The sequence below is a fragment of the Chiloscyllium plagiosum genome, chromosome 3, assembly GCF_004010195.1.
Source record: "Chiloscyllium plagiosum isolate BGI_BamShark_2017 chromosome 3, ASM401019v2, whole genome shotgun sequence".
Classification (NCBI taxonomy): Eukaryota; Metazoa; Chordata; class Chondrichthyes; order Orectolobiformes; family Hemiscylliidae; genus Chiloscyllium; species Chiloscyllium plagiosum.
This window is the reverse complement of record NC_057712.1, coordinates 73,350,017-73,368,564: the sequence shown is the minus strand read 5'-3', so window position 1 is coordinate 73,368,564 and position 18,548 is coordinate 73,350,017. Positions and strand designations below refer to the sequence as shown.

Sequence of the window (18,548 nt, the reverse complement as noted above, 5' to 3'; positions counted from 1 at the left end):
AAAGAAGGAATGTATCCAGTTGTGGGCACCATACCTTTGGAGGGATAGGAAGGAGTAGAGAGATTGCAGAAAATGCTAATGATTTGTGAGCGGAACGGTGGCACAGTGGTTAGCACTGCTGCCTCACAGCGCCTGAGACCCGGGTTCAATTCCCGCCTCAGGCCACTGACTGTGTGGAGTTTGCACGTTCTCCCCGTGTCTACGTGGGTTTCCTCCAGGTGCTCCGGTTTCCTCCCACTGTCCAAAGATGTGCAGGGTCAGGTGAATTGGCCATGCTAAATTGCCCGTAGTGTTAGGTAAGGGGTAAAATGTAGGGGTATGGGTGGGTTGCGCTTTGGCGGGTCGGTGTGGACTTGTTGGGCCGAAGGGCCTGTTTCTGTACTGTAATGTAATCTAATCTAATTCCAAGGATGAGGAACGTAAGTGAAAGATAGATTTGAAAAGCTGCAATACTAGAGAAGAGAAGGTTGAAAAGGAATTTGTTCAAGGTGTGCAAATGAGGAAAGGTTGGGATGAAATAACTTGGGGAGAAATTGTCCATTGGCAAAAGGCTGAAAACTAGCAGGCACAGAAATGAGCTGAATAATAACATAACCAAAGATGACATGACGGAACACCACAATGTTTAGACACTGGAATATCCTATCTGACAAAGATTGAATCAATCAATTTAAACATGTCATTAGATAAGTTATCTAATGGGCGGCACGGTGGTTAGCACTGCTGCCTCACAGCGCCAGAGACTCGGGTTCAACTCCCGTCTCAGGCAACTCTCTGTGTGGAGTTTGCACATTCTCCCCGTGTCTGCGTGGGTTTCCTCCGGGTGCTCCGGTTTCCTCCCACAATCCAAAAATGTGCAGGTTAGGTGAATTGGCCATGCTAAATTGCTCATAGTGTTAGGTGAAGGGGTAAATGTAGGAGTATGGGTCTGGATGGTATACGCTTCGGCGGGTCGGTGTGGATTTGTTGGGCCGAAGGGCCTGTTTCCACACTGTAAGTAATCTAATCTAATCTAATCTAATCTAATCTAAAAAAACATTACAGGGTTATGGGAAGAAGTCTGGGGAGTGTGATAAGCTAAGTTACTCTCCCAGATAGCCAACACAAGCCAAAAGGTCTCCCTGTGTATTGTAAGAATGACACAATTCCATTATTTTGTGCGAGCAGTTGCATTGAAATGGCTTCCACAGTCTTTTTCCACTGATGAAAACATTAGGAATGGTAATCTATGTATTTTAGTAAACAGGATACAGGGTTGGGTATGTTTTTACTAGTGAGGTGAAGTAGACTACTTGTCATTTGTAAAACCTCCCCAAATGTTCCTACCATATTAGATTCCTGCCCAGGCAGTGAAGGTGACCATTTCCCCATTTGTCAGATGGGAATACATTTCCACTTTAAGAGATGAGCAAACAAATCACATGACTAAGAATAAACTGATTCCTGTTTACTAAAGCAGCTGTTTTCAGCCTCTAACTATTTCTATGAAAGGACATCAAATGCTGCTACTCTTTCGTAAATAAATTTGTTTAAAAATACTGTTTCACAAACAATATGCATTTGCACATAGTACTGTGACTTAAGGTATGGGATATAAAGTAGTAGTATACTTTTATAAAGCTTTCACAATTGAGTTAGCGGATTTGAAAACAATTACAGTGATACAAAACATATAATGAACATGTAAGGGAATGTGCTGCTCTTCCACCAGCAAAAGTCAAAACTAGAACGACTTCCCTTTCAATTGTTGAATTTATGATTTTATTGGAAACAAAACTGGCTAAATTTGGTAAAGGTTTACAATCTACATACTGGTAAAATAATAACTTCTAAGTAAAATCCGGAGACTGTTTTTCGAGTGCCATTGCATTCAGATCTTGAAATGTCATGTTGCAGGTAAAGAGAGCAATCTCAAGAGGTGAGACTGGTTTCATAGAAACCAGTACTCGGTGGTGAAAATAAAAATAAATAACAAAGGGAGACTTGATATTGATAAAGGCTGTACAGTTCATGAAGGACAGGGGTGAGGGGTTACCGTTTAACATGATCACACAGCATGCTGTCTGTGACTTTGGTGTTTGTTACTGTGCCCAGGACAGAAAGCAATTCTAGGGATTCAAATATCAGATTCCAGGGACAATGGCCACAGATTTTGAAGTGACAACTCAACTTAAGGACTTTGGAGAGGAATGGTTGATGGGGTTGGGGGTTATTCATACTGAGAGAGAGAGAGCACAGGAGTTTTTTTGAATCACTTGTAGATCATGGGCATCACTGGCTGGGCCCAGCAATTATTGCCTGTCCCGAGTTGCCCTTTAGAAGATGGTGATGAGCTGCCTTCTTGAACCACTGCTGTCCACCTGCTGTGGGTTGATCCCATGGAGGGAATTCCAGGATTTTAACCCAACGAAAGGGAAGGAATAGCAATTTATTTCCAAGTCAGTATGGTGAGAGGCTCGGAAAGAAACGTGCAGGTGATGATGTTCCCATGTACCTGTTGCCTTTATCCTTCTGGATGGAAGTGGTCGTCGGCTTGGAAGATTCTGTCTAAGGACCTTTGGTGAATTTCTGCAGTTTATCTTGAAGGTAGCACACACTGCTGTTACTGAGTGTTGGCTGTTCAGGGATGTTTGTGGATGTGATGCCAATCAAGTGGGCTGCTTTGTCCAGGAAGGTGTCAACTTCTTGAGTGTTATTGGAGCTGCACCCATCCAGGTAATTGGAGAGTATTCCATCGCACTCTTGACTTGCGCCTTTGGGGAGTCAGGGGTTCATCACAATATTCATAACTTTTGACCTGCTCTTTTGACCTGCTCTTGTAACCATTGTGTTTATGTGGCAAGTTCAGTTCAGACTCTGGTCAATGGTTGCTCCCAGGATATTGATAGTTTGGTATTTAGTGATGGTAACACCATTCAACATCAAGGGGTGGTGGTTAGATTTGTCTCTTATTGGAGATGGTCATTGCCTGGGAATTGAGTGGTACAAATGTTATCACCACTTGTCAGCCTAAACCTGGATATTGTCCAAATTTGATCTATTGGTTGTGAGATTACTCAACTCAGTTTATCACTTGCTGCTTGTGTTGTTTGGCATGCAAGTAAACCTGTTTGGTGTCTTCAGCAGATTGACACCTCGTTTTTAAAGTATGCCTGGTGCAGCTGCTGGCATGCTATCCTACATTTTGATAAACTCATGTACTGGAGAAAGTTCCAAGTTTAATTTATATTCTGATGTGATTAGTGGATTTTTTTTGAAACAATGGAATTATTCCAAATTAGTCCCACTATACTCACTCTATTTACTTCAAATGCTTGTCCACCATACTCTTCAAATTTGTAATTAAAAACAATGGCAATTAACTTTCATGCCACTTGGCTAAGGAACAGAGAAGTACTTGGACAAACATAAACATTGAACTAAGTAGAAAAGACTAAAATAAATTGCATAATTAATGTAAGGAGGGAAGCTGTAAGTGATATCAAAATGCCTTGACATCGATATGTGAGTTCGGTCTCTACAACACATCTTAAGCTTTGCCAGAAGTCTGTCACTAGAACCAAAGTAGTTTGGGAAGATGCATAAGGGAGTAAATCATCACATGATGCAAAGCTTCCACATTTAGCTTTTGTATCTACTAGGGAACTTGTTGCATTCAGACTAGACCACTTAAAAATATTTTGCAACCAGTATGAAGTAGCAAGAGGATTTTTGAATAAAGAGTGTTTTTGGAGGCATTGGTAAATGACTGTTAAGATGGTATAATGTTACCTCTGCTCAGTACAAAATAGTGTCTGGTCATGATCACGTTAGGCTCTTATAGCTGTGTTTTCCTTCCACCTTCTTATAAGTGAAAATAAAATAACTGGGTAAAGACTCAGCAGCTTTTGGGATAGGGGAATTTGTTTTTCAGATGAAGCAATGTGGATTGGTTCGAGAAAGCTAGCATGGTTTTGTGTAAGAACAAATCACGTTTAACCAACATGTTTGAATTTTCGCTGAAATGTTAAAGAGGATTGATGAGGATTATAAGGATGATGTTCTGTGCATAGACTACTAAAATACTTAACAGCAAATTCAAAGCCCACAAAATAAAACAAACAGTTGCAGCAAGGTTACAAAGTGGCAGGAAACCAGTAATGGTGAAGGCTGCAGGAAGGCTTGGCATTAGGGCAATTTATTTTCTTGATTTGCATTCATCACCTCGTCTTTGGTCAGTGGAACAAACAAAAAAGGAAGTGCTGGAGAAACTCAGCCAGGCTGACCACATCTGTGAAGAGAAAACACAGTTACATTTTCAAGTCCAGTGACCCTTCTTCAAATCCCCGGCATCCACAGCTCTTTGTTTTACTTTGGTGAGTGGGCATCGTTTCGAAATCTGTCGAAGATGCAAATTTGGAAGCAATGTGAACTGTGACGGGAATACTGACAGATTTTAAGAGGTCACCGAGAGGCTGATGGAATGAGCAGAGAAGTGAAAAATGAAATTTAATGCAGAGAAGTGTGAAGTGATTCACATTGGTAGGAAGAATGAGGAAAGGCAATATAAAAGAAAAGGTTCAATTCTTAAGGGAATGCAGGAACAGAGAGACCAGAGTATATGCAAGTAAACTGAAAATGGCAAGGCAGATTGAGAAAGCATATAGTAAACGGAATCAGATTCAGGACATATAAGTTAGGCAAAAGTAGGAAAAAAAAGTTGACCACTTAGAGGAAGCAATGAGAATGGCAAGTGTTCAGAATGTACTCAGGGTGGGTGGCTTCAATATCCATTATACTTGACCTCTTTCTCATCAACCTGCCTGCTGCATGTCAGTATCAGTAAGAGTGATTACTGAATAATCCTTGTGGGACAAAGACCCATCTTCATATTGCATTTATTCTCTATTGTGTTGTGTGGCATTATCATGAAGCTAAATTACTATGATCAGATCCAGCAGCTCAGGACAGAGCATCCATCTGGCACCATGGTCCAGCAGCAGTGGAACTGTACTCCAGTATAATGTGTAACCTCATGGCCTTTCATATACCCCTCACCTATTACTATCAAGCCAGATGTTCAGCCCTAGTACAATGAGGAATGCAGGAGGGAATGCCAGGAGCAGAACCTGGCATAAGTGAGGATGAGCTGACAACCCGGTGAGACTACAAAATAGGACTATTTGAGTGCCAACCAGCCCACCCATCAAGTGATAGACAGAGTTAAGCAACCCCACAACCAACATATCCAAACTAATCTCTACAGTCCTGCGACATCCAATCACAATGGTGCAGGAGGAGGCTCCACAAATATCCCCAACCTTGCGTCAGTGCAAAAGATAAGGCTGAAGCATTTGCAGCAATCGTCAGGCCAGAAGTGCCAAGTGGATGATCCATCTCGGCCTCCTGCTCTGTTTTCCCATCATTACAGACACCAGTATTTTGTCAATTCGATTCAGTCCATGTGATATCAAGAACCAGCTGGAGGCACTGGATACTGCAGAGGCTGTGGGTCTTGATAACATTCCGGCAATAGTACTGAAGACTTGTGCTCCAGAATTTGACGCTCCCCTAGCCAAGCTCTTCTATTACAGTTTTAATACTGGCATCTACCTGACAATGTGGAAAATTGCTTAGGAATGCCCTGCACACAAAAAGCAGGATAAGTCCAACCCAATTACTGCACTCTTCCCCCCCGCCACCACCACCCCCCCAACCCATTAGCCTACTCTTGATCAGTAAAGTATCATCAACAGTGCTATCAAGCAGCACCTGCTCAGCAATAACCTGCTCAGTGATGCCCAATTTGGGTTCTGCCAGACTCATTCATCTTCATTACAGCCTTAGTTCAAACATGGACAAAACAGCTGAATACCAGAGGGGAGGTAAGAGCGACAGCATTCGACATTCATTGTAATGTGGCCCCTAGAAGTCTGAGCAAAACTGAAATCAATGGGAATCAGGGTGGGGGTTGGGCTTAAGAAGACCCCTCAATGGTTGCAGTCATATGTAGCAGAATGGAAGATGGCTGTGTGGTTAGAGGTCAGATATCTCAGCTCCAAGACATCTCAGCAGCAGTTATCAGGGTCAGTGTCCTGGGTCCAACTACCTTCAGCTGCTTCATCAATGACATTCCCTTCAATATAAGGGCAGAATGGGGAATGTTTGCTTTTGATTTCACAATGTTCAGCACCAAATAGTGACTCCACAGATACTGGAGCAGCCAGTTCATATCCAGATAGACATGTTCAACTTTGAGTCAAAAGGTATGACACTGGAAAAGCGCAGCCGGTCAGGCAGCATCCAGAGAGCAGGAGAGTTGACGTTTCGAGCATGAGCTCTTCATCAGGAATGTGGGGAGACTTGCTGGTTGTGCAAGTCCTGGGCCTCCTCCACTATCAGATTCTAGCCACCCGATGCCTGGAGGAAGAATGTCTCATCTTCTGCCTTAGGACCGTCCAAGCACATGGGATCAATGTGGATTTCACCAGTTTCCTCATCTCCCCTTCCCCCACGTTATCCCAGATCCAACCCTCCAACTCAGCACCGTCCTCTTGAACTGTCCTATCTATCCATCTTTCCCACCTGGCTGCTCCACCATCCAGTCCGACCTATCACCATCACCCCCCACCTTCACCTATCTATTTCATTCCCAGCTACCTTCCCCCATCCCCACAGCCCTCACATTTGTCTCTCAGCCCCCTTGGGCCTCCACTATATTCCTGATGAAAGGCTTATGCTTGAAACATCAACTCTTCTGCTCCTCAGATGCTCTCTGACCAGCTGTGCTTTTCCAGCACCACACTTTTTGACTCTGATCTCCGGCATCTGCAGTGCACACTTTCTCCTAGGTGATTATGTACAGCTTTGTGCTGATAGGTGCCAACTAACATTTGCATCACACAAGGGCCAGACAATGACCATCTCTAACAAGAAAGAATCTAACCCTCAACATTTGACACTCAACTGGATTACAATCGCTGAATGGTATCAATAGTATCATTTCTGAGGGCTACCATTGACCCAAACTGAACTGCACTCGCCATAGAAACACTGGAACTACAAGAGTAGTTCAGGGTTTAGGGATCCTGCAGTGAGTAACTCACTTTCTGACTCCCAAAACCTGTCTACCGTTTATAAGGCATAAGTTAGGAGTGTGATGGATGGAATACTCCCCAATTCCTTAGATAAATGCACCTTCAACAATATCCATTAAGCTTGGCACCATGAATGAACAACACACAAAAAGTTCAGCCTTACTCGAGTACTGAATCCAATTCGCAGCACCACACTTTAGGAAGGCATTGAAGAGGATGCAAAAAATACTCACAAGAGTGGTTAGAGTGATAAAGAACTTCAGCTACATAGATCAATGAATTAGAGAAGTTGGGACTGTTCTTGGGGAAGTAAAGATTTAGAAAAGACTTCACAGAGATGTTCAACAGTGTGAAAATTCCAGACAGAATGGTTGAGAAACTGTTTCTGTTGGTAGTTGCGTTGAGAAGCAGAGGTCACAGGTTTAAGATAATTCACAAAAGGAACAATACAAAGAAAGTTTACAGCCAGAGCAGTCCCTTCAGCCCTCCAAGCCTGAGCCGATCCAAATCTACTGTCTAAACCTGTCACCCAATTCCTAAGCCTCTGTATCCCTCTGCATCACACCTACTCATGCATCTGTCCAAACGCATCTTCAATGAATCTACTGTGCCTGCCTCTATTACCTCTGCTGGCAATGCGTTCCAGACAGCCACCACCCTTTTATGATATTATGAGGAAAACCTTTTTTTAATGCATGTGTGCTTAGGATCTGGAATGTTCTACCGGAGTGTGTGGTGGAGAGGCATCCAAAAGTGAACTGAGTGATTATCTGAGGAGAAATCATTCACAGGGCTAAAGGGAAATGGTGGGAATGGGCACTCAGTGAGTTGCTTTTGCAGAGGACTGGCAGAGACACAGTGGGCTGAATGGCTTCCTCCTATGCTGTAATTATTTTATGGATATGCCAAAGGCAAGATGCCAATATTTTAATTTTACTTGATCCTGCAAAAATTGGAATATAAAACAAGATACAAACTTTTCTTCCTGTATCAATTAATTCCTTCCTGCCACCAATCTTTTACTATACTATTGCTATAACAGTAGGATGAAGCTTGTCCTTGACAATTTTAAAGAATGATAATTTTAATCTTCACAACCACATCAACACCCATTCCAGTGACCACCTGTTCCTCATGCATAAAATGGGGCATGATCTAAATCAGCATCCTCTACCAGATTGGTCCAGGCAAAGATAAACTCTAATATAAAATTTGGTTTATCTTTATAATTGCGACTTGCAAGTTAAATTGAGTCTAAAAAAGTTCAAGATTTAAAACTGTCTAGTCTGTAAGTTTACATTAATTATAGAAAATATCATGGCCCTGAATGTTTGCAAATGGTGGAAATTGTTTATCAGTCTCACATCATAACAGCATTGTGGAAAATACTGTAGAATTTTGGAGCCTATCATTCTCCCATCTTTCACTGAAAAAGATTTTTCCTGTCAAGTGCAAGAATAAATGGTGTGTGAATTACCAACAAGTTTAGAAAAGCCATAAGGGGTGCAATTGCAGCATTTGCACCTATGGCATTGTCATGTTAATTGAACTCCACTGTTAATAGGGCTTTCAAGAGGGGGAAGGGCAGAAGCCTGAAGGAATAGGCCTTATGGCATCTACTAAAAATGTAAGTGAATAGTTTTTGTGCTTTAATTCTTGGACGTGTTGCATAGTTTATTATTCTCTTCATGTGGTTGACAAGATAAGTGATATTGAAGATCTCACCAAATGAAAGGCAGATTTGCATTTCTGTAACGTCTTTCAAGGCCTCTTGATATCCAATTAAGTACTTTTGAAATGTGGTCACCATTGTGATGTAGGAATTGCTCAGCCAATTTGCACAGATCTCACAAAACGCAATGCGATTCTGACCAAATCATCTGTTTTAGTAATATTTACTGAAGGTTAATTATTGGACAGGCCACTAAAGACAACTTCTTTGCTCATCTTATAAAAGGTGCCATGAGATATTTTAAATTGCATGCAAGGTCGGTCACGGCCTCAGGTTTAACGTCTTGGGTGGAACTGGAGGATCAAGAAACAAATTGCAGATTGAGTTCCCATAATGGTTTGGATCAGTTCAGAAAACATTTTGCTGCCACAAAGCTGGACATCTCTCCAGAGTGAATGGATCACCATGATGAGATTCAATTAATTTGCCTGTTTGCCAGCTTCAAGGAGGCTCTTGAAATTATGCCCTTTAACATGCAAAGATGCTTTTGGTATGTTTGACAAGTTTGTAATATATTTTATCCATTAAAGAACTGATTACCAAACACCACAGAACTAGTGGTTTTGTGTGGTTGTAAACTCATTCTCAGGTATTTACAGTTGGGCTCAGAGGTTGTGACACTGATCAAAAATGCTTATTTTTGTGGTAAAACCATTTTAAACTGTACTAAAAAAACTACACTATGTTGTCAACCTTAAACATAGCAATTAATTATTTTAATGCATTTTGTAAAATATCCTATATAAAAGCTGCCCAATTGTGTAAGGCTTAAAGCAGATTTAACATTCAACAACACGTAATCAAATCTGAGTGAAAATTTGTGGGAAAAAAAATCAGTCTGGTGCAATTTGCACCCAGATCATCAATTCTAATCAAAGCAGAAACTCTTGACCACGATATCTAATTGAAGCTGGGATATTAAGTTAATTTAAGGAGGAGATAGATTTTTAATTAGCAATGGATTGAAGGGTTATGGAGAGTGATCAGAAAAGTGGAATTCAGGCTGAAATGAGGTCAGCCATGATCATATTAAATGGCCGAGCAGTCTAGAGGGCTGAATTGCCTCCTTCTACCTGTCGTTCTCATCTTCTAATTGGCACTACAATAATTAAAACTATAATACTTAAAGTAGAATTGAAGCATGTGGTTTATTTTTGCATATCTAGGATTTGCAATCATAAAATATTTGTAGTACAGACATATTCCCAATATAGTCAAATTGTACTGATGCACCTGAGAGATTATCTCAGGGAAACAATAAAATTTGGATATTCCAACTCAAAGAAATATTTAACAAGACAAACCAGTCGCACTGCAAACTAACCTCACACTAACTTCAGTCCCTGAAGGCAATGTGCAAAGCAACACTATAGTCATTTGCCTCAATAATGATCTTCTCCTATGCCTTGTAAGAAGAAAGATATGACTGTGAAATCTTAAAGCAATATTACAAGTATTTGAGTTACCAGAGTGAGGATCGTGAATTTTCAGAGTAGAAATGTTGATGTCTATTGTCTTCATCATCACCTCCAATCAAATACAGAGCAGCCAGAAGTCATTTAATGTCAGTCTACAATGCTCCAACCATTAACTCATATGTTGCTACTCAAATTTTCTCCCTGCTGGGAATGGTCATTCATTTTGGGGTGTTGTTCATTGGCAATGACAACACTCTGGTGCACCACCCAAGTTGTCATTGTACTTCTCTGAACCTGGGACATCAGTGAGCATCAAAAACTATGGAGGCAATCACAGTTCAAATCACACCTATCCTTTCCTGTAATAAATAAGATTGGAAATTTAAGGAATTTCTTCTTCTTAGTCAAGAACCACAGAAGTTGGAGTGCACCTTCTAATATTAGCTAACTCAGCATACAAAGGATTGAGTGGGATACCTGGCTATTCAGCTTTAGTTCAATAACATACCGTTCAGGTGCTGCATTTACCTGTGGAAACACTGACACCAATATTATGGACGTTCCTCTCTTCAGAAGAGAATGCTCTATTGATATTGTACAAATGTGAACATTTCCCATCCTCACACACCAACCAACATAATGCTTCAACTGATCACTAATTTGGGATGAATTATGAATGATTTACACTTGGACATACCTGAAGTAGTTTGAAATTATCTAATCTTGTTTCACCTCAGAGCATCATGACTTCAATGCATCATGGAGGTCATGAAGGATTCTGGCCCAAACTGTCGATTCTCCTGCTCCTTGGATGCCGCCTGGCCTGCTGTGCTTTTCCAGCACCGCACTCTCAACTTCAATACATCATGGCCAAACTTTAAGTTACTGCTCTATTTCATTCTTAAGGGTGTAACTTGCTGAATTTATTAATTTAACTCAAGGTGGTGATCATTCATCATTGCAATTGGTTTCAGTGCCTCCTTGTGCTGGGGAGAAATACAGCCAGGTTTCCTGATTCTCAATCATCATTCAGTGAGCCTCGACTGGAATATGTGGACAGCAGATGAGGACAGGATCTGAGTCAGTTGTATATAGCTTCTTGATGCCCACCATCTCAGTACCTAAAGAATAACCACTTCTGTTTTGTACTGGAGTCATACCATGGGCTAAATTAGCTTCTTTAGGAAAGAAGTGGAAAAATTTAGAGGACAAAAAAAAGTGAAAGGTAAGTGTTGAATCGAACTTTCCATGTTGTAACGTATTGCCACATAATAGGTGGGTTATTTCAGAATGATTTGCTGAGAATAGCCCACCTATTGCTTTGGTTAATTTACTAAAGGAACGATTGCACTACCCAAGTCTCTTTTATTTAGCTAGCAGTGGATACAGCACAACATAGACTATTAATCTGTTTTAGGGCTGTTCAGAGCAAAGAGGAGGTCCTAATTTAAAAATAATCAAACCTTGAACACATTTCTGCCATTAATATTAAACCTAGAATTTCAAATACATTAAGATCTTGCTTTTAGCAAACTTTAGACCTGGGCTGAGATATAGTTATCAATTAGTCTTGGCTCCAAATAAAGAAATCAGCAGACATTTAAATAAAAAGCAATATTTTAGGCAAAATAAATAACTTGCTAAGGAAAACTCAACCTAAATTCTACTGTTAGTACATGGAATTGTAATCCCATTCCTTTTCACACGTTGCAACGTTGCCACAAATTACTAAATGGCAGAAATATTATTCCAACATTTCTAATTATAGTGTTTATCAAATTCATCTTAATTTAAATGTGTGAGGAAATTCTATTAACTCATTTTAGATTAACACTATTTCTGTAAGGGCATAAAGTTCGAGGCCCGTCACGCAAGATTGACATTTAACCTGTAAAACCAACACATAACTGAGTCTCTATTGTTATTAAAATGAAGAGTGGTAAAGCATCGTTCTAGGCTTCATTAGACCAAGCTTAGTTTCCATTTAAATGAGGCACTTCTACACTTTCTGGAAGAGAACCACTGTTCACTAATTAACCTCAATACAGTTGAGTGTCTTCACAACAAGCACTGACTATGACTGCGGCTTTAATGTTCTTATCCTTGTCATTCAGGCGCTCTGAAAGCATGAACGGTGGCTCGCTTCTCTGTAGATAATCTTGAACCGTTCACACCGAGTAGCCAGGCTGCTGGGAGGAACATTCCTTTCCAGCTGGGGCGTTCTTATTCAGCAAAAACAAAAATCTGCTTACTGAATCAGGATTTCTTTCAACTTGCTTTTTACCTGTTTGTCTGCTGCAGTTCATAAATCCACTCTTGTAGTCCGAAATTACTCTGCCCCACATCGCGAAGGGTTAAATAATGACACCAAAAGTAATCCCGAATTGACCATAAAAGTACTGAATTCAGTTGCTCAAAATTTCTTTGAAACAGTGTCCTACTTGAGGTCCATTTTGTGGGATTCTCTACGGATGTGACTCCCGAGGGTGAAGTAAACAGATTCTTGTAGTTTCCTGCAGCTATAATCCTGAGGATATCATACAGCCCCCCACCCCTGAGCTGCTCCGATATACTGATACAGACAGCCCAGCGGGTTTACTAGGATGTGATCTCACTGAGCTGCACTGTGTTCACAGGCAAATTCAATAGAGCTCAGTCTCCTCCCACAAACCTCTGGGCTGTCACTTATTAGCTTAGTCTGTAAATCCTCACTGGCTGCCAAAAAGCAGAGAGAAAGAAATTAACCAGTCCTAAAAGATTTGGATTTTTTTTCACTTTGTTTCCAGTTTTACAGAATGGGCATCGTTACGGTGCTAACATTTATCTGCAGCCAGTTAAATGTAGCACAGCTGGGCTTTCTATGGGGATATTGTTTCTTTGCTTGTCTGTGCCCTAAGGTCCATCTCTAAGCAGTCCCTCATGTTGTCATACATCTGCTGCATAATACATCATGTTAATTTCTCTTCAGACTGTGGATAGCACTCTGAGCTTTGGTGGAAAGTGCACACATGATGGAGATTCCCTGTGAACTATTATGATTTGTCATATGGTTCCAGTTTATGAGAATTACTCAGATGAATTCCCCTGTTCTCTCTGCTACAGAGCTGACCAGCTCAGGAAGTGATATAACATGACATGTGTTACTTACATGAGCAGTGGCTTTGTATGATACAATAAGTGGTTCACTTTCTAACTGACACACAAGAATTTAATTTACACATATAAAATAAATGGAAGGGTCACTCAATCCACAATGTTAACTCTGATTTCTCTCCACTAATGTTGGCAGACCTGCTGATCTTCTCCAGCAATTTCTGTTTTGTTTCTATGTACAGCATCTGCAGTTTTCCCAGTTACGTGAAATCATTTTGAATCTCTTTAATGGTGCAATGTAGCAGGACAACACATGAAAATGTTCTCCATCAATTTCATCACACCTACTGCAATTACCCTTTTGTCAACAAACCATACAAAATTATGTTTATTATGTAACATTGCCTTAAAAAAAAACATTTTTTGATTTACTTACTCAGAATTTGTCCTGAAATTAACCACAGGGCTCTTTCTCCTTTGCGAGGTATCAGAACTGAAGTTAACTGGATAGATAAGACCAGCAGGAAACAAATTGGAACAGAAGACACCAAACTTTACAGAAATGAAAAAGGATCAATGCCAGATTTCAACGACTACGGCTTGCATTTATGAAGCACCAGAAGAGTAGTAGAAACATCCCAGGGCACCTACTAGAAGAACTTCAGAAGCAGTATTCCTGTTGAGTCTGAAAGTGTTCACAGTATCGTAGAATAGTTACAACTCAGGAGACCATTCAGCCCATGCCAGTCCTCTGCTAGACTGGGTCCATTGCTCCTTCCTTGAAGCCCTGGAAATGTATCCTGTTCAGAAAATTACCAACTTCTCCTTTGAAAGCCATGCTGCTACCAAACTAACTGGCAGTGCATTTCAGATCCTAACCATTCCCTGTACAAAAAGATTCTCCCACGTGCCATCTTTGGTTCTTTTCCTTTTACCATTCACTTTACATCCAAGTCCTTTGGTTCTCAATCCTCCCATCAATGGAAACAATGTCTCCTTATCTATCCAGACTCACTATGACTTTGAAAACAATCAAATCTCCTTTTGTCCAAGAAGAACAGACTCAACTTCTGCAACTAACTGAAATCCCTCACCACTGGAACCATTTTTGTAAATCTTTACTGCATCCTTTCCAATATCTTCACGTCTTTCTTAAATTGGGATGTCCAGAGTACTCCTGTTGAAGCCAATCCAGTGTCTTATAAAGATTCAGCATAACTTGCAGAAACCAAAAAGCTGATAACCACTTCCTCAACCTGCCTTACCATCTTCGAAGATCTATGCTCAAAAATGTTGAGTCGCTCGGTTCATGTTCCCCCTTTTAAGTAATACACTGCATCTTATATTACCTTTCATTATTACTAATTCACATTTCTTTACTCCAAATTCAATCTGCCGCATGCTTGCCGATTCCTATCTATGCTTCTTGAAATTTTTTGTTTTATCTTGTATTTGCATTACTTCCAGGTTTTTCCATATGCCACAAATTTTGAAACTGTGCTTTGCACACCAAAGTTTAAGTAATGAAATCAAGAAAAGCTATGGTCTTTGCAGTAACACCACTGTTTATCTTCGTCCAGTCCAAAAATAACAAATCACCACTAATTTCTGTTCCCTTTCGCCTCAGTCTGCTTCACACCCAGGCTGCCATGTACACTTTTTGTTCCATGAGTTTTGACTTTGTTAACAAGGCTATTACATGGTATATTATTAAATATCTTCTGGAAGTCCATGTACACCAATCACATCAATGTCAACCACCCTTTTGGTTCACTGATCAAAAAATCTCAATCATGTTTGTTAAACATGACTTGTGTTTAATAAATCCATGCTTGTTTTGCTTAATTAATATACACTTGTCCAAATGACTATTAATATTCCCTGTTTGTGTTTCAAAAATCTTTCTTACTTTTTGTCCTCACACCGTTTGAATTATGGTGTGATATTTGCATTTCTCCAGTCCTCTAGGTATATTATAAATTATTATCCTTACCTCCCACAGCATCCTTGCATTCAACCCACCTGGCCTTGGAGACTTATTATGTATAAGTACAGCCATTCTTTCTAGTACCTCCTCTAACAATGGTTGGTCTATTCATCAACTAGCATATTTTTCCATGGCAAGGACAGATGTATTCATTTAGTACTATATCCTCTGTCTCCATGCATAAGTCCCCTCTTTCAGACTAAGCACGTGAGATATTTATCAACCAGAAAAAAGAATGATATTCAATCTCCCTCCAGAATTGGAGAAATTACAGGCAGCCTGGAACACAGTCTTGGAGAGTCACTCACTACAGACTGGTGATCCACAACAGCAACTCTTCGACTGACCATGAAGGCAATGTATCAACTGTTCTGACGACTAACAGATAGGATTGTGCCCCTTCCAGGCTTAACTAGACAAGTCGCTTCATCCTTCTGACCCACATTGTTTTAAGGCAAGAAACCTGGAGATATCAAGATGTTCGTCCCACCAGCACCTCAGAACTTTTTAAAAATGAAACTGCCTCATAAGAAATGTGCAAATTGCTAATTTGGGGAACTTTAAAAGAAAAGGCAAAAATAAATTGAGATACACGTTACAGTTGAAAAAGATTCTTACTAAAATTTAAAATGTTGGATCAAAGACTGCAGCTGTATGGATGGATTAAAATGTTAGACCGACTACAATGTCTTTCAAGAAGGCATCTGATGTGGAAGAATCACTAAGTGAAACTATGTTAAAAGTAGAAATATAGCTTAAGTGGATAAGTCACCAGATCTCGTCAGTATTGAAAATACTGAAGTCGCAAAAGTGATTACCATAATTGTCCAATATTTTTCGAGAAAAGGACTTGTACCAAAGAACTAAAAAGGTGGTGAATCTGTTTCAAATTGGGAATTGGGTAAGTCATGCATTTATGGATTAAGCAGCATTGAGATGTTGAATTAAAAAGAAACATGCTAGGACCAAGGGATATGAATAATAAAGAAAGATAAAGACTAATCAGGGATATGAATTTAAATGGATAGGTCATGACAATTAATTTATTTTATTTAAGGAAATTTGCTGACCATGTCAAAAAAGTGCACTTTTGGATGTTTTAAACATGTTTGATAAAGTGTCACACAAGAAACTTGTGAAGACAAAGACACAAGGGCAATAAATTCGCCTCAGCAGTGGCTATTTTCTGAGAGTTTACAAGAGCCTTTACGAACTTGCAGCACACATGCAAACGTTTGATGTGCAGCATGCTGAATATCTCCTTGATGAAGCCATTCACAACTCCACAATTACCATCTGCCAGACCAATGCAGAGCAGGCAGATTGAGGCAGTGAGAAGTAAGAAGTGAGAATGGCAATTGAGAAGAGCTCAAGCTTCTAGATGAGGGATGATGGGAGTGAGAAGTGGTCTCAGTGGGAGGCCATATCCATCAAGCATTCACGTATCAATCTTATGCCCTTAATCTCAGAGAGGAACAGTATGTGAGACACCAGCACTTTGGGAGTGCCTCATAAAAGTCTGTCACTGTTGCAATCATGACTGAAACCCGAGAGTACAAAAAGGATTATCGTTGTCCTTAACTGTGAAAGTGACTGTGCCGATTAATCTTCATTTGCCTGCCTCCTTTCAGCTGGATGCCGAAGATATTAGCAACATTTTTCAGTCTGCTGTCCACTGTTGTATAATACAGGTTACTGAGGATCTTGGTTCAAAGAGGATCTTGGTTCATCTCATTCTCTCTTGCAGGCAGGATAAGCAGATAAAATGAGCACAAAGGTTTTAATGGGTTTAATGACTTCTTCATGGTGGGATGTTTAGGACTGCCACACACTGCTTTGTTTGTGTTGCATGTCAACTCTGCTGTGCATCAGAACAGAAAGTGATTCCACTTCTTCAAATGTCTTGCTGGTGTGTGGCCACTGACAGCACTTTATGTAAGTCAATACTTGGCATAGCCAGTATTCAGAAAGGACCATGATACTTTCCTTCTGTGGCACTTCTGAAGTTCAGCACTTTTAAAAATCAGTCACTATTAACAGCAAGGGCTATCCCACTGACAAGATCTAGAACACAACCCATGCACACATTAACGTCATGTATATATTGAAAACCATGCTGCCACATGAAATACGATAGTGTAGTCCTGCAGCATGCTGAAGCAATGGTTCGGCTGCTTGGGTCATTCTGCACTATTGTGCTGAGTGTATCTCCGTACACTTGGTAGTGTGCTGTATGATGCACAACCTAGTCATCGTGAAGGGACTGCACTTGTCAGCAGCTGTCAAATGAGAAGCTGCATAGCAGGAGCATAAGAAAGAACAGAAGAAAGAGCAAACTGGACAGTCCTTTCATTACCAGGCTGTAAGCAAAAAGCTTATTCAAGTGCAACTTATTCAAAAGACTGCAAACAATATTTCCCATATGCAAATATACTCCTTCCCTGTGTCACAGACCATTCACAGTGAGAACACAGTCAGTCATAACATTTTAAGACTAAGAAATAGAAAGATATAGGTTAAACAGAGTCCATCAGTCTTGAATCAGCTCATCACCGATGCCTGCACTGCTATCCCTCTTCCATCACTTCACCACCGTCTATATCAGACTCAACCAACGTTGAAGTCATAGAGTCATAGAGATGTACAGCATGGAATCAGACCCTTCAGTCCAACTCATTCATGCTGACCGGATATCCTAACTTAATCGAGCCCCGTTTGCCAGCACCATATCCCGTTAAACCCTTCCTATTCATATACCCATTGAAATACCTTTTAAATGCTGCAATTGTACCAGCCTCCACTACTTCCTCTGACCAATAAAGAAAAACATACCAAATGCTGTCTTCACTGATCTATCTACCTCTGACGTTACTTTCAAGGAACTATGAACCTACACTCCAAGGTCTCTTTATTCAGCAACACACCCTAGCACTTACTATTAAGTGTATAAATCCTGCTAAGATTTGCTTGTGCAAAATGCAGCACCTCACATTTATCTAAATTAAACTCCATCTGCCACTCCTCAGCCCATTGGCCCATTTGATCAAGATCCTGTTGTACTCTGAGGTAACCTTCTTTGCTGTCCATTATACCTCCAATTTTGGTGTCATTTCTCTTCAGGTCCCGACTTTCACCACTCAGCAGGTTCTCTGCTGCAAACACCTCACGGCTGCCTGCGCTGAATCAAACCTACATCAGAGTCTCATCTCTCGCTGCTGCTCTGGTGTTGAAAGTCACCACAA

General features: G+C 40.5%; 1 protein-coding gene across 3 annotated transcripts in view; it reads right to left on the bottom strand.

The window, feature by feature from the left end:
* Positions 1–18,548, bottom strand: part of cep85l (centrosomal protein 85, like) — a 299,535-nt gene that overhangs the window by 236,116 nt on the left and 44,871 nt on the right. The window contains exon 1 of one of the 3 annotated variants that reach the window (XM_043684463.1): positions 12,511–12,839. The exons of 1 other annotated variant lie outside the window; for it this stretch is intronic. In XM_043684463.1, the coding sequence (XP_043540398.1) occupies positions 12,511–12,571 (61 nt within the window). In that variant the 5' untranslated portion in view covers positions 12,572–12,839. Of the gene's footprint in view, positions 1–12,510; positions 12,840–18,548 lie in introns of those variants that run through there. One more of the 3 variants, XM_043684471.1, reaches the window with a different exon arrangement.